General features: G+C 42.7%; 1 protein-coding gene across 12 annotated transcripts in view; it reads right to left on the minus strand.

Annotated features, from left to right (window-relative positions):
• The window catches only part of KIAA1217 (KIAA1217 ortholog), a 1,418,769-nt gene that overhangs the window by 161,776 nt on the left and 1,235,012 nt on the right, over positions 1-21,981 (minus strand). For all 12 annotated transcript variants that reach the window (XM_086941665.1, XM_086941664.1, XM_086941666.1 and 9 more), the window contains one exon: positions 1,425-1,517. In XM_086941665.1, the coding sequence (XP_086797791.1) occupies positions 1,425-1,517 (93 nt within the window). The remainder of the gene's footprint in view (positions 1-1,424; positions 1,518-21,981) is intronic.

The following is a 21,981-nucleotide window of genomic DNA, read 5'->3' on the forward strand; positions in this document are numbered from 1 at the left end:
CTCCCTCCTCGCTTTCTCTCTCTCTCCCCCATCTCATGCTTCCTCACTCTCCCTCGCCCTCTCAGCAAGACAAGGCAACAGTCTCAAAAGCATTTTTCACGTTGTAGGTGGCTGTAGACGTAAAATCGGTGGTGTGCCTACAGGCACAGCACCACATTATTCCTTGCTCGTTCTCCCACAAGTATGCTGGCATGAGTGTGCACCATCAATATCTATCCCAAAATATCGGTGGATCAGAATGTAGAGGATAAAATATAGAAAAAATATATCTTCAGGTAAGTCTAAATTTTCTATAGTTAACTAGATATTTGTACCTACTCTGTACATATATCTTCAAGGTACGTAAATACTGGGATAGGAATAGTGAATCTATACTTCCCTATACGCGCTTACATTTCACTATTTGTCCTTTGATATTCAGTCCTCAATATTCTTGTTGGTGTCATAATCAGAAGTATATAATCTTGTCATGTTGGGCAGTAATGTCAATAACAGTGCATGAGCAGCCATGTCATTGCCACTCACACTATGCCACCCAGCATAAGGCATTGGGCAATATCAGAGTCAGGTCATTGCTTGAATGACTATGGGTGGCTATCATAGCTGACCCTCATGTGTTACATTCAAAGCCACACAATAGGGAGCTCCCACTACCCAGCCACCAATACAATGCCATCCTCTAAACACTGAACTATGAACTCTTTCCCCGTGCAATTATTATTGCTATCTTATGGGTCATTGCCCTCAGCAGGCTTACATCTCCATTAAGAAAAACATTACTGCCTTATTTCAAAGATTAAAGAAGCCACACACAACAGTAAAGGTTTTCATCTGAAAAGTCACTGCTTTCTCTGAGAGTTGATTGGCTACAGTATCTGGCAGAGCCATCAAGCAAACTGTAAAAAAGTGTTATTTTCAAACCTATCTGTTTATCTGCATTAACAAGTAAAAGTTACGCATTTTGAGGTTTACTGTTGTATGTTCCCTACAGAATTCTGAACCACGGATCTCTTCAAATTCGTTGTGCATTTATATTTCCTTTGTGATCATTCAAAATCCATTCCCATTTCACGAAAATAGGCTGGAAAAGACGAACTAAGAGAAGTGTTGACGCCCGTTGATGAATAAACATATTTATTGCTCTTCCCAAACAAACACAGTTTGTTCAAATTATAATGTTCATTCTAACAACTTGTCGTTGCAGCTGCACAAGAATACTCCAACTAACATGGGACCGTGGAGGCGGTTTCCTAACATCTGGAAACGGACAGAAACTTTGACTTGGAACATGTCAGCAAACAGTGAAGTTCTTTCATTGCTAACTCCACAGTGGAATTACTCAGGGCGACGTACAGACTCATTGAGAGTGTAGCTTCTGTAAACACAAACAAACAAACTAAAACAGCTTTACAGATGGTCCTCACCTGGTGGATTCCGAGGCCGGCCCTTTCATAAGTGCTGATTGAACAAGACCAGTCAAGCTGGCAATCTGCTTCTCCATGGCTTGCATCCTCTCCCTACAAACCCAAAGAATGAACAGAGCGTTAGAGACAGATGTGCTTACTTAGTTACTCCTGTTAAGAGAGAGATTGTTTACTGAAGGCTGCTTTAGATAAAGATCAATTTAGTGTTTTTCCAATGAGGAAATTTTAGCTGTGAATTACTAGGTATGAACTGGAACTTTGCTCCCAGTTTACCTTTGACCAAAGAGACTCTAAACACCCATGCATTATCTGATTATTTTAGCACCATAAACAGAACAATGGCCACAAGAAGTGGGCGTCCTTTAAAAGTAGATACTTGTACACATTTCTTGTCCTAAATTGCTGTTTCAAGTGTTATGCACTGCCTTAAAACCTTTGTGATCAAACTAATTAGAATACTTTTAAAAGGGCCATCCTTCAAACAGTGGCCCCTTCTCCGTTTGAGCGGAGGAGAATTGCCCTGCCTTGCTGTGAGAGCAGCAGGCACACACGAATACATAAAATGGCATGTAAATGGCCTTTTATTTAAAACGCGCAGTGCGAGGGCAGGTGGCGGGGCTGAATCCTGCAATTGCAAGATTACAGATGCCTCTACAGTGCGCATGTCAGGTTAACTGTCTCTATTCCAACGACCGGCCCGACATGCGCACTGTAAACCCAGCAAACCCCTGGCTGTGAAACAGCTGGGGGATTTCTGGCACAGGCCCCCAGCCTCAAACTGAGCACAGGGTAAGCCTGCTCCCACCAATCCTGGAGCTGCTCTCAGCATTCGATCAGCTCCAGGATTGGTTGTATTGGTGTCCACTGAGCAGGAGGGAAGTCCTTCCCTTTCCTGCTCGTGGACGCAGATTGGGGCAAGAGGTGCCGGGGGAGCAGTATAGGGTGAGTATCGCCTCACCACATTTTTAGGTCTCGCCTGTCGATGCGCATGCGCATCGAGCAAGGCGAGAGTATTGCGAGTTATCCACTCTTTATCCACACTGCAAGGAATCGTGGCGATTCCTTGCAGTGCCCGTGACTTTTAAGGTCAATGCGCATTAAGCTTATGCGCATGCGCATTGACCTTAAAAGCGCGTGCACGTCCGTCTATGTTTACCCGCTCCGCCCCCTCCCGCCGTGTCGCATTTCTCCTCCCCCTCCCCTCTCTTCCTTCCGTCTTCCTGCCGTGTCGCACCTCTCCCCTCTCCGCCCCCTCCCCTGCCCGCCGTGTTACGTGCTCGCCCAGTTCCACCCCCTTCACCCGCTCCCTCTTGCAATCCATCTCTGCCTACATGTTTCTCTCGTTTGCATTTCATTCCCCTCATCTCCTTCCAACTCTACCCCTTGCTTACCGTCGACTGCTCTCCACAGGCCACAGTGTACCGACGAACGCATTTCCCAATAGAGGCAGTCTGAGTAAAACACACTGATAAATCAAGCCCTTAATATGTCACTCTTTATGCCCCAGCCCCTGTTACTCTGCAGTCTCGCTCTGTTCTTCTTTATCTTGGACATGATCTACCCCCCTCCCGCCGTGTCGCATTTCTCCTCCCCCTCCCCTCTCTTCCTTCCGTCTTCCTGCCGTGTCGCACCTCTCCCCTCTCCGCCCCCTCCCCTGCCCGCCGTGTTACGTGCTCGCCCAGTTCCACCCCCTTCACCCGCTCCCTCTTGCAATCCATCTCTGCCTACATGTTTCTCTCGTTTGCATTTCATTCCCCTCATCTCCTTCCAACTCTACCCCTTGCTTACCGTCGACTGCTCTCCACAGGCCACAGTGTACCGACGAACGCATTTCCCAATAGAGGCAGTCTGAGTAAAACACACTGATAAATCTAGCCCTTAATATGTCACTCTTTATGCCCCAGCCCCTGTTACTCTGCAGTCTCGCTCTGTTCTTCTTTATCTTGGACATGATCTACCAGCTTTTCTTTCCTTCATTGTATCTCTCAGTTTACCTCCCTTCCTCCTCCTCTCTCTCTCAGTGTCGCTCTTTGCCTCTCTCTCCCGCTCCATGTCTCTTTCACCACCCCGCGCTTTTTGCAGCCTTGCACTGCCCGCCTTTGCCTCTCTGCCATCACCCGGCTCCCCTTCCTCCACTCGCTCTCTTCCCAAGCAGCTGGTTGTAAATCCGAGGCCTCTCTGGGACTGCGCTCGGCACTCCCGCGCCTTTTCACTCGATTGCTCGTTGTTTACTCCGTGATTATTGTCGATGGAATTAACCTTCATTAACCTTTTATTTCCCTCTCCCAATAAGCTGGAGTTTACAGTATTTCTGTTCCGTTCAGTTAGCCTGAAAGGCATCAGGGCTGCGCGCATGCAGTCTTAGGATGGGTTGACCACCCCTCCCCGCATACTAGCCAATGCCACAGCAAGCCCCCTCCCCCCCAGTTCAAGGGACGCTCGAGAGACCCTCAAGAAAGCTGTCCAACCATCCATCGGTGCTATCCCCAGATGCAATATGCAATGGCTTCTTTCTTCCTAGAGGGCAGCCTGGCCGGAGGTTTTTCAGGCAGCAGGCTCAAACTAAGAGCCTAACGCAAACTGGCGCCTCTCCACCCTACAGAATTGGTCGAGGGACTCCCAAGCCTCCCGTATCTTTAAGATTTATGAGACCGTCCTTGGCTGAATAGGGGTCCCCTGAATGGAGCAAAAATTAAACCAAAACCACCAGCTGGGGCTGTAAAATCACACAACAGCCAGTCATCGGCAAGCAGTCCGGAGCTTCCGTCTTCCCGGTGAGTCTGCCCATACTTTGCATGGCAGTGCATCACAATAGATTACAGTGGGCTCACATGAACACACCACACAGGCCGAGCAAGCAATATATTTCATATGTTGTACTCTGGGTAAATGTGAATTACTTTTATGTTTGGGTTGCTTTGCACTTGAGAGTGTTAGTTATGAAACTTCGGTCAATATTGTATCGTTAAGTCCAGATCAGTCTGCTACACAGTCTTTTCACACAGTTGTTTTTTGCAGTCAAGCTGGATCGATCTGCACAGATTTGCCTCAACCCTCAACCCCTCACCCTCAACCCCTCACCCTCAACCCCTCACCCTCAACACCTCACCCTCAACCCCTCACTCACCCTCACTCACCCTCACTCACTCACCCTCACTCACCCTCAACCCCTCACTCACCCTCACTCATCCTCACTCACCCTCAACACCTCACCCTCACCCACCCTCAACCCCTCACGCTAACTCACATTCACCCTCACTCACCCTCACCCTCACTCACCCTCACTCTCACTCACCCTCAACCCCTCACTCACCCTCAACCCCTCACTCACCCTCAACCCCTCACTCACCCTCACTCACCCTCACCCTCACTCACCCTCAACCCCTCACCCTCACACAGTGCAATAGGTCTCGGAGGATTTTTAGTTAGAGCTTTTAGAATTGTTTATGGCTTTTTTTATTTGTAATTCTTTAGCATTGGCTACAGGAAACAAAAATGCTAAAGATTTACAACAAAAAACCCATAAACAATTCTAAAAGCACTAACTCTAATGCTGTGAGACCTATTGCATTTCCAATGCTTGTTATAGTTGCAGCCGCCACTTCTTTTAAATGATGTCACAACAGATTTTACAACCCAAACAAATGTTAAACAAGTACATTCGAGAAGCCTTACTGTTGATTATGTGAGATTGAGGTCAAGCGTTATATTGTTCACTGAATTATCTTTTTGAAGCAAGCAAGCCATTTGTTTTTGCTGTTATCTATCCCTGTTTTTATATCATGCTGCAGCCTTGAATGTTTAAAATAAAGCTCGATTTAAAAAAAAAAGTAAAGCTACAGTCGTCTGTCACCGGAGTCAAACAAGTGATGTCAGTTTCTGTGATGTCATCAGGCGAAGGGACCTACAATTTCACTTTAGTTGCCCTTACCACTTCAGATGCTATCGCCCACAAGTTTCATGACAAAGCAGAGAAAATCGATTTTCAAATCAAAGCCATATCCAAATGATAAAGAAGGATTTTGCAATGCAGCAATAAAAACTAGTTATTTTACAATCAAACACGTGCAAATGTAACCAAAGAGTTTGACTCTGCTACTGGATAATGATTAGAACCCAGAAGCTTAAAACACACATATCCAACATGGTGTTTTATCTGAACAGCATACTGGAAATATCTGACAATGACAAGAATGTCAATACTGCCAAACATTCAGAATAGGAATACATTTTGTTTTTCTCCTGAATAATTTGGAATGCATAATTTTGTATGTCTGCATAAGACAATATGTGTTGCAGATACTTCTTTCAAAAAGTATCTCACCAATATTATTGGATGTCAACATAAATTATTTGTGTTAGTATTCAAAATAAACTAGCAAAAGCTAAAGTAAATGCTTACTAAACAAAAAATAAATATTTCTGCAAATGTTTTTATGTATTTAGAGGTCCTCAATGAAAAACATAGCTCACAAGAGGGAAATATATCCGTATCAAGCTGTATTGTTGACAAACAGAGAAGGACTCTGTGACTTTTGTCATAACATATTTTATGGCAGACGTCTCACTTGAATATCTTAGCAGGAGAATGCAAAAGTCTAGCAGAAGTTAACCTTTTCCTAATACTTCTAAAGAATATACAAATCTAAAATATTAAGGAAGCGAGAATGCTCATTTTAAAGCTAGCATACATTTTAAAAATATGGATTTGACCAGATGTTATCATGACATTTATTATCATAAAGGTCATTGATAATGTATTTTAATAAAAGGAGTGCTAAACATATGAAACACAAAAACTCTCATGAGAACAGAGATTAAGGAAGATGGATAAACCACAGGTTTCATACCAAAGTTCATCATGGAATGTGATGATCACCTTCTTAAAGTACTAAAAGAAAGCCCAGCAGAGATATTGTTACTCGGCCATTTAATCAGCATATGAATGAAGTTTTATCGATTGGAAAGAAACTCACTAATACTGTATTAGAGATATCTTCCAGCAGCAGATTAAAAATGTCAACTGAAGAGGAAGTGACACACAGTGCCTTATGTTTGGCTGATGGTACTCCATCGCAAAAGTGGAGGCAATTTTACAAGTGCTTTATAGTCACACTTGTAGTACTGTGGTTGGGAAAGCCATCACATTTTGATGGAGTTTCTCGTCTGCCTAACTGTAAATAAACACATAACTTAATTTAGAATTAATTACTGCAATAGCAGAAATAGAGAATTCCTCAGGATCTAAGTAACTACTATGAAAACGTGTTGCTAATTTGTACAGAGATTAATAATATTGTGGTTAGATTAATTTGATTATCATAATTACTAGAGAGACATTAAGTCCATTATATGGTGGATAACAGATTTAGTTGGCATGCAATGAATGAGGTTTTAAAATACTCAAAGAGAAAGGGAACCCTAAGCACTTTGCATTTAAAATTTACCTGTGCCTTATAAATGGTGTTAAAGGACTATGCCAAATGGAGATTCCGATCAGTCGACAGATGATTTACCAAGATAGTGTGGCGTGGTATGATTTTCAAAAAAAATATGGTTTAAACCAAATACAAAATTCAAAATATTGTTCATTCTCAGTAGTTGCCTAAAGGAGCTATTGAGTGAATGATGTCACAATGCATCTCAAATTATCAAACAAAACTACCTTCTAAAATGCCTGGTGTTGATGAAAGCAAGTGATGCAGGACTGGGTAGAGAGAACAGTTTTTTTCTCTAGACTAGATAGCCCATTTAAGGTGCTGGATGTCTGCTAAAAGAGAGAAACATTAATAAAATTTAACTTGAAAATAAGTAATCTAGGTTATCATGTTGCTTCTAAACAGCAGAACTGCTTCAAAACATTTTTCTGCGCTCATTCAGTGTCATAGCTGAACAGCTGTGGCACAAGGCACTACATGAATGCCATATTATCATTATGAATTACCTCAGTTATAAATTACAGGTGTCAAAAATGAATTTCAAAAAGGTAAATGTGCAGAAAAAAAAAATGGGAAAAAAACTCAAAGCATGAAGCAAACTCTGATTCATTCAGAGGTAAAAATGTTCATAAAAGTGACCAAAGTCCCACAAAGAAGATTAGTGTGCATAGTGAGAGATTGTGATCCATAAAAATGTAGTAGGTTAAAGTCGTACAGAAATGGGGAACGAAGAGAAACCTTCACATATGGTTTCCAAACATATCTATTATAAAATGCACACAGCAGGGCAGATACATTTAACTACCTTAAAAAAGAGCAGTTAGTGGGCATTAGCTAGAGGAGAACGTTGGGGGTCTTCATCAATATTAAATTAGGATGTACGTTGTTACAACGCATGCTTTTAGCACGCATGCTGTAACAACGCGGTTTTTATAACGCATTCTTTTACAACGCATAATACAAAGGGGTGTTGGATAGTGAATATTTTAATTTACTATTCCAACACCAGTCCCCGTTGACACTAGGGAAGGTGTTGGATAGTAAATTAAAAGTATTCCCTATCCTTGAGCGCCCCCCAGAGTCATGCGTTGTAATAGAATGTGATTTAAAAAACGCGTTGTAATAGCACTGCGTGCTAAAAGTTGCGTCGTAAACGACGTTCCCTTTAAAATTAGGTTTGGATTTAGATGGAACACAAATTGAGATTCAGATCGTGGCATGTCATCTTGTGGTGGTAGGAGGCTAGGAAAACAGCATTAGTAAGGTAATACATGCGATTTCATGAAAGAAAATATCACCATAGCCAGTGTGCAAAAGAAAAACTTCAGCGTCCTTCTATTTAAAGAGATGTGAGTATTAAGATCTGAATTATAATACAGTTTAAGGTTCTCTTATAAGGGAAATTTCAGTAGAACCCGTTTCAGCCTAATGAAGAAAGCTTGGGTACATCCAGGCCACACAGGGTCAATTTAAATGAAAGACACTACAAGCTAGATAAATGTATGAACTGTGCATAACTGGTCACTACTACTAGTGGAAGTTTTCATAATTCCGTACAAAATGTAGTAGCTATTGGCTTTAAATTATTTATTGAAATTCTTAAATAGATTTTATTGTCTTGCATCATTGTTCTAACCCTTTCATAGTGTCTATCAAAGTCTCATCGTACCTTTAAGACCAACCAGATCTAACCTTTCAGACCATTATAGGCCTAACTTCTGAAGTGAATGAAGGAGAGCAGGGTGTTGGTTGAAGTGTCATTACTTAGCGTTGAACACTGGTGTCGTGCAAGAGATCCAGAGTAAGTGCTCCAGATGTGGTATGGTACTGTGTGTGTGTGTATCATGCATGTAGTGGAAAGTCAAAGGAGTGTGTCAGGACAGATTCGCAAGCTGCCAATCCAAGTCAGTCATTGTTATGATTTTCATGTTACCTGGCTCCTGGTTTTGGGAAAAACTAGGACCTTATTGGTCTTCTAAATACACCATGGTTGCTCATGATAATTGTTTTCTGTAGGAAAATAGTCTATAACTAGCATGTCTGTGCTGAGAAATACCTACCCCAGGTGGATTTTTTTAAAAGGATGAATTATCAAGAGTGGGTAATTCTTGATTTGGCATTTCCCCTCTGACTGTATGATCTAAGTGTAGACTCTAAAAAGTTTGGTCCTAGCTTATGGATCACCGGGAGTCATATTAGATACAGTGCCCTGGGGTGTAATTGAAGTGTGCACTGTTTTTCTGTGCTAAAAATGACTGTAGTTTTACAGAATTGGCCAGAAGACCTTTGTGTGGGACATTCTGTATTACATATAGTGGTGGCGCACGTACAGCCCTGGCACTATCTTAAAGGGGCATTCCCTCCGCCATTCACTGCAACCACCTCCGAGGGATCTCTGTTCCCCCTTTGAAGTGCTGCCGGCACTATAAATAATGAGTCTGCTTCAAACTGCTGCTCCACCTTTCACTAATGCAGTGCCCTCAGAGCAGCAGTGAGTTTGTGGCTGCCCTTATGTAATAGAGCACACTTTACATGTTTGTGCCTGGTTGCTTCAATAAAGGGGCACCATCGCAAATACAAAGACAGAATGCCTTAAATGTAATCTAGCCCCTGGTGTAGAGGGCTTTGAAGGATTTTCCTTTTGACATTGGTAACCAGTGTAGATCTTTGAGAGCAAGGGTAATATGACTCCTGTTTAGGTTAAGGACTCGTCGAACTGCTGTATTCTGAATTCTTAGTAGCTTGGCAATTAATTTTGTAGTGAAATCAATGTAGAAATTATTTGTATAATCTAGCTTTGTTATCACTAGGATTAGAGATACCAGCTATGTAAGACCCCTAAATAGGGGAAAATATGCAATAGATTTCTCTTCATGCGAATGAGTCTCTCTTGTGTATATATATGCATGTGGTATTTCGATAGCATGAGCTAGCCAAAAGGCAGCAAAGTGCTGTACAAAGTCAAACAAAAGCATAAGGCATAAAAAAAAAAGGTAACTGGTTAGTGTGCGGTTAATAAATTGTGAAGTAGTGTATTCAACTATTTCCTAAATTGGAGGAGTGTTATGGAGGTCCTGATGGATAACCCCAAATAATCACCTAGTTGATATGGGATTATAGGTAGTGATTGGAGTTTTCATATTTTAAATGTAATCATCTAAACTTTGTACTTCACTTGAAGTAGTTGACAGCTATCCCATTTCAAAGGAGCAAGGAGATTTTCAGTTATGATTTTGATGGATCCAAACTGAAAAGCCCCAAAGACATTGGAAGCTCAACAATCTTCAGTTGCCTCTAAGCAGATGATCTCCATAGACTCCAAAATATTAATGAATACCCAAGTCGATAAGTTAGCAAGATCAAAAGTCTTTCTTATGAAAACTCTATGACACATCTTCCCCCACCTAGTATTTCCACACAAGGACCATGCTACTACCTCTTTTACTGTCTAAAATTGAGCATGCCAATGGCCTCTATCACAGCCAACTTTATCAACCATGAAAAGACTACAACGAAATCAGAACTCTGCTGCCAGCCTACTTCTACATGTAAAGCCACAAGTCCACATCTCCCCTGCCTTGAGGGTCCTACATTGGTTACAGGTTGCACAAGGGTCCCCTTTTAAGCTGCTTTGTTACACCCACAAAGCAATACATGGAATAAGAACTCTTTTCATCAGGAATAAAATCGCCAAATACATAAAACAATGGAACCTGCGCTCCCGATTGGCACCTCTGCTCAAACCTCAGCATACAAAAATAAACATTTTTCTCTGTTCAAGGAGCAAAACTATGGACTTCACTACCCCCAAACATAAGATCCATGGGTAAGTATCTTATCTTTAGAAGACTACTCAAGAGTTGGCTCTTTCCTACATGATCACCATATTCAAAACACAAATGTACAGCATATGCCTGTGTATGTAAACATGCATAATTTGATTATATGAATGTATATAGATGTGCATCTCTTTGTACAAATATATATATTACATATGGTTTAAAAAATATATATATTCCTGTAGATCTGCTTAACAAATGTATATATTACTTATGGTTAAAAATATATATATTATTTTATGCTTAAAAACCTTGTTTCTGTAAATGCTTCTTTAGTATTGAAATATTGAGGAAATAGAACATAAAAAAGTAATAAATACAAATAAATAAACATTAAAAAAACAACCCCCTTAAAAAATAATTAATAAAAATACATAAATACATTAGTTTTTTTGTACAGCAACGTTTGAAAGTCGGGGTTTCTAACTATTTACCCGTATATAGGGGACTTCATTAACACAACGTTATCTCTTTATTATTTTCCATATACATGTATACCTTTGTTTGTAGTAATGATTCTATATATTTATTCCTGTACTCTTACTGTAGGAAAAAAACAACCTTGAACGCTCTCTAATTCACAACTCTGTCTCATCCTTTACCTCTTTCAATGCATCCTCTATCGTATCTCTCTGACCTATCCCAAACCTCTTTGTACTACTATGATCTGCCTAATAAACCTTTATAGACTCTTCCCTACTCTATCCCTCCTTTGACTCATCCCAAACCTCATTTAGCTACGATGATCTCCCCCTTCTAGACTCTTCCCTGCTACATCCCTCCTTTATCTTATCCAATCCAACTAACAGATTCACATGTCCATCGCTCGAATGGACTCATATTTCCCTATTCCAGTCTGCCACTAATCGACTCTGGGTTCCAGAGTAGAATGCTACTGTTTCAAAGCGCTGCAACAACGCCTCATCAAGGGTAGATAGCGCTATATAAATAAAATGACAATTTAGACAAGTTATAATTTGCATGACTTCTGAAATTGCCACTGACCTTTTCAGTAAAACATTAAAAGGAACAGACAGGTTTGGTTCAAAATGAAACTACTGAAGGGCAGCCATTATGAAAGACCAATGAGGCCTGACTTATTGCCTCCGAAGTACGGAGGCCGCTGTGGTAGTGGAGTGACCCTTTAAACCCTGCTAGTGGACGAAAGAATGTGCTGCTAAAGCAGTCTGGAAGCGCAATAACAAAACAAAAAAAACCCGAACAAACTTTTAAGTAGGTTTCCAAACGCAGCATCACAGAAACACTTGCTTTTCATTAAATCATCACAAATGTCTTCCTGGCTTCATGATTTATTTGAAGTAGATTGTCGGCTTTATAAATTCATAAATAAGATTGTCTTTTCATTTCACGGTTACTAATCTGGAAATCAGTTTATGGTGTAACTAAATTACTGCAACACAAAGCTGCTCTTTGGATCCTAGCAGGGCAGACTCCACTGGATGACAAAAAGACTAATGTCTTTGAGGAAAACAACAATTTATACATAGTGTTGCTGAAACAATTTCACATTCTAATAACTGCAGTCAGCGCGTGCCGAATAAGATTCATTTGTTTCATCAGGAAGGGAACTTGATTTCTATAATTTTTCTATTATTTAGCTATTTATGGTTTCATGTGGCGTGCATGAGACCGAAAAGGGCTTCAAAGCCCTGAATAGAAGTGCACAAGTTTGCCATACAGACGACAGAGTCAATACTGCTGTCCAGAAAAATTAGACAAATTACATTTTGATGAAACACAAGAAATAGTATATTTACACTGAGGATTACATGGTTCGGGGTGTAGGGAGCAGGCGTTAATCAGAGAGCATGTAGGGCATAATCAAGCAGTCAATCTATCAGTGTAAGCAGGAACGGAGCAGTAATAGGATACAAAGGGGGGTGGGGGGTTCCAATAGTTAAGCCAGGGCACAAGTCCTAAACAAGCATTGGCATAGCAAATAGGTCTCGGCTTAAGTGTTTAGCCAGAGCTACTGGCTTTGCCAATGTCTTTAAGCTACGCTATACTGCAAAGTGGCTGCTGTGCAGAATGTTGAAAAGGTATAATAAAAAAAGTGTTGTATGCATTTTTGTTACCACATATATAACCAAGAAGACATTATGTGCAACTGAACGACCCTATTAAAAACAGAATTAAAATAAAAAAAATGTCTTCTAGTTTTTTTGTTCTTGCAATGCTGGCAACGTCTTCCTGCCTATTCTAATGCTTGTTTGCTATAGCTTTTTTTGTTATGTGTGTGGGGGAAATAAACAGCGGCAGGGAAGAGGTTGGGAAACGGAACCTGAATTACAACACGATTAGCGGACGGGCACTAGAGGAGAATCAGCAGATGCCAGATTCTGAGGGCAGACTGAGGTGGGGCTGAGATGGTGGTATGCTGGTGCAGAGGTGATGGTTAGTGAGGCGGCAGTGATGCTGGGTGATACTGAGGTGGTGCGGAGGAGGTGGTGCTGTGCTAGTGTTCAGATGGTGCTGATTGATGCTGAGGTGATGCTATGCTGAGGTGGTGCTGCACTGATGCTGAAGTGGTGCTGGGTTGGTGATGAATTGCTCCTAAGGTAGGGCTGCGCTGGTGCCGGTGTGGGGCTGCGCTGGTGGTGGTGCACTGATACATATGTGGTATTGTGCTGATTTGTAGGTGGTTCTGAGCTGTGCTAAGTTGGTGCTGTGCTGCGCTGATACTGAGTTGGTGCTGCACTGGGGGTGCACTGATGAGGTTGTGCTGTGTGGATGCTCAGATGATGCTGTGTTGATGCTCCGGTGGTGCGGAGTCATGCTGAGGCGGTGGTGGTGCTGCACTGTTGATCAGGTGGTGCTGAGCTGGTGCTAAGTGATGCAGAGTTAGTGCTATGCTCAGATAATGCTGCACTGATGCTGAGAGGGTGCTGCCCTAATGCTGAAGTAGTGCTGTGTTAGTGCTGAGTTGCTGCTGAGGTGGGGCTGGGCTGGTGCGGAAGTTGGGCTGTACTGGTGGTGGTGAACTGCTGAGGTGGGGCTGTGCTGCTACTGAGATGGTGCTGTGCTGATGTTGCGATAGTCTGTTGGTGCTGAAGTGATGCTGAGTCATGCTGAGGTGGTGGTGCTGCACTGGGGATGATGGTGTGTTGTCCTGGTGTTGAGTTGGTGCTCAGGTGATGATCAGGTGCTGCTATTGAAGTGGTGCTGATTGATGCTGAAGTGATGCTGCGCTGGTGCCTCAGTGATGCTGGGGTGATGAAGAAATCACAAGAAGTGGCATCAGAGCTTAACATTTCACTCACATGTCTGGCAGGTCTATCATGAGTACACTTGAGTGCATTACATGATTTAACAAATTAGATTTTGCGTTGGGTTGTGCAACAAAAAGTGAGAACGCTGATATAGTATCTGGGCCTCAGCATAGGCATATATTTTTTTAAAAGCTCTGCCACAAAGAAATTGGCAACCAGGAGAAACATGACAGTAAACCTTTCTATTTAATTGGTTGCAAAGTCTGCATACTAAAATATCTGTTATGGGGTTAAGGCACCTGCTCCAGAGATCTTTGTGTGCTTAGTAAATCGTAAGGAACTATAATAATGGCAAGATAACTCTTGAGGTTGACACATTTGTTCGAGACATCAGTGATTTGTTTAGTCCCAGTTTTGGATCAATGTGTCATACAAGATAACATGTCTCCTGCAAAGCACATCATCTCACATGCAGAAGACAGATTCTTATTTTATTTACCTCTGTAAGTGGGTTACTGCTGTTACTACAGAGATCCTTTTGTTACTTACAGTTTATTAATAGTAATCCTTCTACCATGGCATAGTAAGCTATGGAGGATATGTGAGTCCGATACTTGTAACCCTCACTGTTTTTATGTAACACATTGATTTACACACATGTTTTATTGTCTATGTATAATGTGTACATGTGAGAATAAAAACAAAACAGTGATATTTAAAGTGTTATATGTGTAAATTCTGGGGCATACCAACATGTGAAATTCTTGCAGTGCATACACATCTTTTAAATACAGGGACTGAACAAAGCCAACACGATGCCTCTCTTCAGCACAAGTAAAGTAATAACAAGTTGTGTGCCTTTGTTTCCCTCTCTTCAGCACAAGTAAAGTAATAACAAGTTGTGTGCCTTCGTTTCCCCTCCATTGCATTTGCATTTAAGTGCGAGGCTCCAAATAACTCCCAGCCAGGATACTCAAATAAAAGGAGGCCTGAAGGCCCCCTAACTTCGGCCTTTGATATTTTAAAATTGAGCTGTGCCCAAAACAAAGTCCCCTCTTCTCCTGCACGTTGCTGCATGGAAAGGAAAGCAGACAATGTGCAGGTCCTGCTGAATGTGTCCCACGGCATATTTCAAAGCGGCCCAACTTCTTGGCAGGGTCGACAGCGACAACCCTGTGAATGCAGTGGGGGGGGACACAGTCTACTTACATGTACACCTGACTTGTGCCTTGAGTTAATCCTTAATCATTCAAGATGGTGAAGGATAAGACAGGGAAAAGTCTTAACAGGTTGAGAGCCAATAAGAGAACTGACATTTAATCCGTGGTTAAGGTTGGAAAGAAGTAAAACAAGCGTTTGCAATGCAATAGGTCTCACATTTACAAGAGTTTGAGCTATTGGCATTGTAAATGACAACAGTTTAAAGTCTCGCAAATGCAAGACCCATTGCCATGCAAATATTTACTGTGCTTTCACGTTAGGAGGCCACACCCCTTTTATTAGACGAGCCGTGCCTAAAGAAAGGGGTGTTTGTCAAGTTGACAAACAAATGCTTTTTTATTTTGTAAAAGTGCCCCACACCAAGCTTTCACTTTAATAGCGGCTGCGGACCTTTCTTTAGACATTGGCGCATCCAAAGAAAGGGACTCTATGAACGTGAAAGCGCAACATGCGGCGCTTGAAAACAACAAAAAAGTGAATAAATAGTCCCCCAAAAAAATGCAGCTACGCAACTGCAGGCATTATGAAAACAATTTAAGGAAATAGTGATTGGAGGTTGTAATTGAAGCCTAACTAGTTACAACACTTGTAAGAGGGCCAGTCCTTATGGGAGGTTATAAGATAAGACAAGGCGGTACTTAGGAGCGACGACTAAGCCAACTGGTCAATGAAAAGCCACAGTTTACAAAACAAAATGACACAAGCCAATGAAAAATATGGGCGGAGAGGGGCGAGCGTAAAGTTCATACCTGAATAGAGCATGCCTCACAGAGCATTGCATGCGCTGTCCAGGCTGGACTGAAAAAAGAGGGGTTGAGGAGTGGCTGGCTGCACACTAGACTAAAAGTTGGCATGGTACAATTCTGCATGAAGAACCGATAAAGGGGAGACCAGAGGGGTGCCAAGTAGGTGCTAAAATTACAGTTATAAATATTAAAATAGGAAAACATTACAAGGAAGGACAGATATGGGTACATGTCCTAGGTTATAGTAAGTAGGATCACGCAGACAACTGTTCATCCTCCAATTAGCAGTCCTCATGGTTACATGCTGGAGACTATGGTGCATGAAGAGCATCTTAGATGTCAGCATTTTCATGTTCAGAAGAGCATGCGGGAAGGTGGAATTTGACTGGTTTCGCCACATTCTTGATGTGACAGACAGTGATGAAAGTGGTTTATTTTATGGTGTTGTTGCGAGGTGTCACTTTTTAATAACTCACTACCTGTACTGAGTCCTGTCAAATTACTCTGAAAAACCTTTAGCTCAAATCTGGGTAGCTGTGGCTCTGAGTAGTCAGGCTTTATCAAATGAATAAGTGTAGGGCATTAAAAAGTTCCAAAACAGATTAATAAAAAAAGAAATGAGACAATTAAAATCCAACTCCAATTTCTAAAGCAAGTTGCATTTTTATTTTCAAAATAACACCTCATAGACAAAGATCCACTGGAACCATCAACAATAAATCAGTGTAATGTACCATGCTTGGGGTCAAACTTTGCAAACTTTGGAAATCTTAATAAAGTTGTAAATTACTACTCTGGCCCACAGTGGGTGATCACCTCTGGCAGGAAGCCATTCATGAGGCCAAAGAGACTTGGTTGGGTGGTTACCTCACAGTCAAAGCAGTCTCAAGGCCAGTTCTATGTTCTATGAGCAAATTACCACAGCCTATAATGGAGTGCCCCTGATGCAAGGAATACAGGATGTTGAAGGATGGGATGTGGAGGATGTTGATCTGACGGGGGTCCTCCAGGTTACATGTTCATGGTGGGGGCTACTTTGGCCACAATGATTGAAATCCTTCGAAGTCTGGTTGGAGTCCAGCCAAATACCAGTTCCTACTGGTCTTCTGGTCTCGGGTTACAGTGAAACCAGCAGTTCTCTTTAACAGCGATACCCCATGCTTTGGATGACCAACTTCACTCCAACATCTCTCCTGTGTCAAGCAGACTCAGGTGTAACTTTTGAGGGTCGGGACTCAGTCTCCCAGGCTGCACTTTGGCGGTCAGCTGTGGTAAGCCGTTCATGGCTACCAATTTTTCAAGGCAGGCTACTTAAGCTTTTATGGCTCAATAGCTGTAACAGAAAGTCACATAACGGACTCTTGGTAGTCATTACTTCTGTTTGAGGCTCAGGGGTGACTTTTTCTGTTTGCTGGTCCAGGGAAAAGAAAGGCAGTCCTTCTTCAGCCCACTCTTCAGGACAGAGGTGGTATGAAGTCTGGGTGCCAGGGATGCCACTTTTATGCCCAGGTTGTGCTTTTGGGGAATGTGACAACTAATAGTCAATGAGCTACTAGGTTCGCCACCACCTAGTGATGACTTTCTGTGAGGTGTGGCATCCAACTAGCCCTGAATACACTATTCTGCCCACTCCCAAGATGGCCGACCCCTTCCCCTGAGGTGGGGAGCTCCCTAGCCTACCCCAGATGTGTGGCTAAATGCCAACGTAAAGAACAGTTTGGTAACTGTTCTCCACTTTGTTCCCGACGCCAACCTGTTTGCAAGAACAATAGAGCAGCCCCACTTGTGTGTAGTCACCATTTGACTTTCAATGACAGCATTTTGAATTCGTCCTACTGCAGGCAGGCACTCCAAGGCTTAGGATCCAAAATAGGCATGAGACCTCTTTTCTTCTTTGAAATAGGAGAATAAGAACGCTATCCTCTTTCGGAGTCTGGTACCTCTTGATAGCATCCTGCAGAGTAACGCTTGCACCGTTAACAGTAGATTAGCAGGTGCTTGTCTGCAATTCGCTTTGATGTTTGAGGAATGTGGGGTGGGGCAGAAAGAAAAGGCATGCCAGGCTCAATGATTTGTAAGATACATTTGCCTAACCTTTGCAGCAAATGTTCAATCTTACCCCACAGGGAAGAATCATGTGCCACTAAGGGCAAGCTGAAGAGGTTTGGTGGCTGTTAAAGCGGACGGATGCCCTTGCTGATTTGTGTGCTGCTTGCCAGAGCATGTTTATTGCCATGTAAGGACTAGAGTGACTGGTGTACAGGTTGGGGAAGCTGTCTGCCAATAAGCCATCTCTCTGGAATAACCTCTGACATTTTCAATTGGAGTGGAAACTGCCTGCCAGGGGTCAACAAACCGAAGGAACATGCTGTTGCTCTACTTTCCTTCAATAAGTTGGTCTTCTCACTGAAAAGGGGTAACCATCGACAGGCATAACAATGATGGAGGCCTGTACATCACCGTACAGTTTGTGAAATGCATCTACACTTGTCAACTAGTATCAACTGCCCTCCCCAGGCAAGACCTGCATGGATAAAGTATCTGGCTGCATTCTCTTCATTATAAATTGCCCAAGTCGAAGAGGCCCAAAAGTCTTCCGAGACTGCCACCATGGTATCGCTGGTCATGTTCCTAGAAGGCTTGTGTACAGCGACCCAGTAAAAACAGTGTTTACCTCCTGCCAAGCTAGACTGCTGGAGGAAAACATACACTTGCTAAAAGCCTCAATCCTTTTGGATTCTCTATCCAGAGGAGTGGTTGGACATGAGATGGGCTTCAATTTACTGGTTGAGGCCTGTAAAACAAAGCTCTCTGGAGTAGAGTGTTTGCAAACATAATCAAGGTCGCAAGAGCTGGTCTGTGTTGCCTGGCAACTTACCTATTCACAGGTGGGCAGCAAGAGAGCTTTGACCATGTGAACCACCATAGTCCCTCATTAAAAGGGAGCAAGTGGCCAGAAGTATCTGATCCTGGCTGTAAAATGTCTGCCAGGACGTTTGCCACAGTCTCAACTGAAGGCGGGTGTACATCCTGTTCCTCAGCTGCCCTCCGGACCTTTCTTCCATTGATGGCCCAAGTGGAGAGTCAAGTCCTGTCCCCTACCTCAGAAAAGGTGTCAAGCTCACTGGCATCTTGCAAATCCATATAGAAAGCATTATCTGTGTAGTGAGGGGGGGGGGAAAGCCATCCACACCATCATCATTCACATTCTGGGGTGTCTTTTTCTGGGCACAGGTTCAGAGTCAGAGCCCACAATTCAATGGAGCTTCTGCTGATGTGTACGACATGGCAGAGACACCAGATCAGAATCATGGTGTACGACTACTGGTTGTGCCAAAATCAAGTCAAACTTGGTTCGGTGTCTGACATCAGTGCCAATATCAGATTCTCTTCTGACACTGGTGGCATAAGTACGAAGGTCGACGAGGAATGCATCGGGCAGATCTGGAAGCTTGCACCAGTGTTGGCACAATGCTCTTCAGAGAATCCACGAGATCAGAGGGCATAGAGAATGAATACGCTAGAGAACTAGCAGTAACTCGATTTGGAGCCCCTGTGGGTCCTTTGAGCCCAGAGGCTTCCCACAAAAAATTTGCAGCTGGGTCTTCTTGAAGGCTTCCATCTGATGTGGTAAGTCAGATGGCCTGTGAAAGTAGAGGAACACTGGGACCAGTTATGAAATCGGCTATTTGCCTGGAAACCTTTTTGGGCCTTCTCTTTGTGTTCAAAGTGGCGGGATAGGGTCAAGTCCCACTTTACTAATTTAGATTTACGTTTGGACTTCGATTTTCATTACCAGAGGACTACACATGCAAAATTGAACACTCGCAGGAATGGCCTTTGCAAATGCAACTGAGTTTGCATCTGTGGCTTGGAGTGGGACTATGCAAAGGCACTTTAATTATGTTCAGTGACGTACAGCTTCGCCTCCAGGTTCCAGATTGCCTTCAGGGGCATGAGTGTATATTTATTGCACGATTTCGAGTCATGGCTGGAGGCCCGACACAAGAAACCCAAATCATGCGGGTCCGTGACTGACATCTATTTCTGCAATTGTGGCATGGTTTGAAACCTGTTGTTTTGGAAAAAGAGGTCATTCCCTAGTGCACTGGAATTTGATTTAGGAGGTGTAGGAAAACTGAAAAAATTGGGAGAGGAGCTCCAGACCTACGTGAAAAGGCACGGAAAGAAAGGATCTGCCAACAGCGCACAGGGGTGTGCAGGTCTGCTCCATCAGTTGTGGGCCAGTATGGAGCCACTGCAGAGCTGCACAGCGCCACATAGTGGCACAGGAGGCACATCTGAAGAAAGGTGTCTAGATCCAATCTGGCACCAGGGAGTGTTCTAAGGTGAAGAATCCGCAGTTTGAAGCATCCATCAGAAATGGAGATTTGAAAGTGAGGAGAAGGAACTTTGTTTGAGGACTGAGTTTCAAACAGTAATGAGACAAAGCCCTGGATTTTACATTGGCCGGTAGGAAGAGGAGTGATGTCAGGCCCCTTTGTTATGTTAAAATATAGTCTACACTCATTCCTTCGAGCAGTGAAGGATTATAAGCCAAGTATCTAATCAGCTCCCTCGGGAGCCTCACAAATGTATATTAAACAGGAGTGGAGAAAGGATAATCTTTGGTAAACTTTGAACAGTGTGGGAACCAGGAACCATGCATCCATTCGAGAACTGTTCCAACAATACCAAGCATATGTTCTTGCTCTCTTTCAAAATCGGGCTCGCTGGCCCACCAGATTCAGAGATTGCCACCTACCTGGCAGGAATATTTGTGTATTCAGTGATGCTGCCACTGCCTTCAGTGAGTGCCATGTTTGATCAGCCTGCATGGTAAAGTATTTTATTCTGCAAGAATAAAGTGCCTAAGTGGGAGATTGTTCTTGCAGATTAAAATAGCAAAAGGTCGTTAATAGGGGTTCAACTAATAGAGAGGGGAAGGTTTTGTAGAATTTAGCCGTAAAGCCATCCGGTCCTGGAGCCTTTCCTATTTTCAGATTTTTAATTGCGTTTTCTACTTCTAGAGCACTTATCGGGCCATTAAGACTAACCTGGTCCTCCGTAGAGAGCTGTGGAAGATCACATTCATCCAAGTACTTCTTAATCTTGCCCTCTTCCACCGTTTTGTTCTTTGCATAAAGGTCTTCATAGAATACCCTGAACACCTCTGTTATCTTGTCTGGTTCTGAGTGGGATGTTCCAGAGGCATCTTTAATGACACTAATAGAATTCTTCTGTACCTTAAACTTCAAGTACGAGGCTAGGCTCTAACCAGCTTTATTAGACTCACAAAGCTTAAATCTCCGTCTTTTGTCAAGCCAAACTCCCACTCTATCACTAATTATTTTATTGTATTCGTATTTTTTATTCGCTAAGGCATAAAGAGACATATCATCCCTATCCCTCAAATGTTTACTCTCAAGTTGTATAATTTCTCTCTCCAAAGATTCCAACTTCGCATTATAGTTTTTGTTCATTGCTGATCTGATTTTGACACATACCCCCGTATGGCGCTTTTCATGGCATCCCATCTAATGAGATCAGCTGTGTCCCCCTCCTTGTTAATCTGTAAATAAGAAGCGATCGAAGCCTGTATTGTGGACCGGTGTTGATCATTACTTAGGATTTCATCGTTCAGGCGCCAAGACGTCTGACGAGAAGAGGATTTGACATTCGTAATGGATAAGGATATGCAAGAGTGATCAGATATTACGCGAGGTTCTATGGTAGTATATTCTATTCAAGCTCCTGAACAATTTAGGTGATAAAGGGATCATAGGGGACTCTGGTCTCACATGGCAGCCCAAGTGCTTTAAATACCTGGGGTTGGACTTCGATAAAGATTTGGTCTCCACTCTAAAAATTAATGAAGAATTGACTATAAAAAAAGATATCCACACTGCTGGAAGGTTGGTCTCCAAAATTCCTCTCCTGGTGGGGTAGAGCGGAGACGCTCAAAATGATGTCGACTCCATTGGTTAACTATTTAGCCAGCATGCTCCCTATGACGTTTTCGAATAACTTTGTTGCTAGGGTTGATCAACTGTTTGGTAGCTTCCTGTGGCGGGGTAAGAAAG

This window comes from Lissotriton vulgaris, chromosome 10 (assembly GCF_964263255.1).
Source record: "Lissotriton vulgaris chromosome 10, aLisVul1.2, whole genome shotgun sequence".
Lineage (NCBI taxonomy): Eukaryota > Metazoa > Chordata > Amphibia > Caudata > Salamandridae > Lissotriton > Lissotriton vulgaris.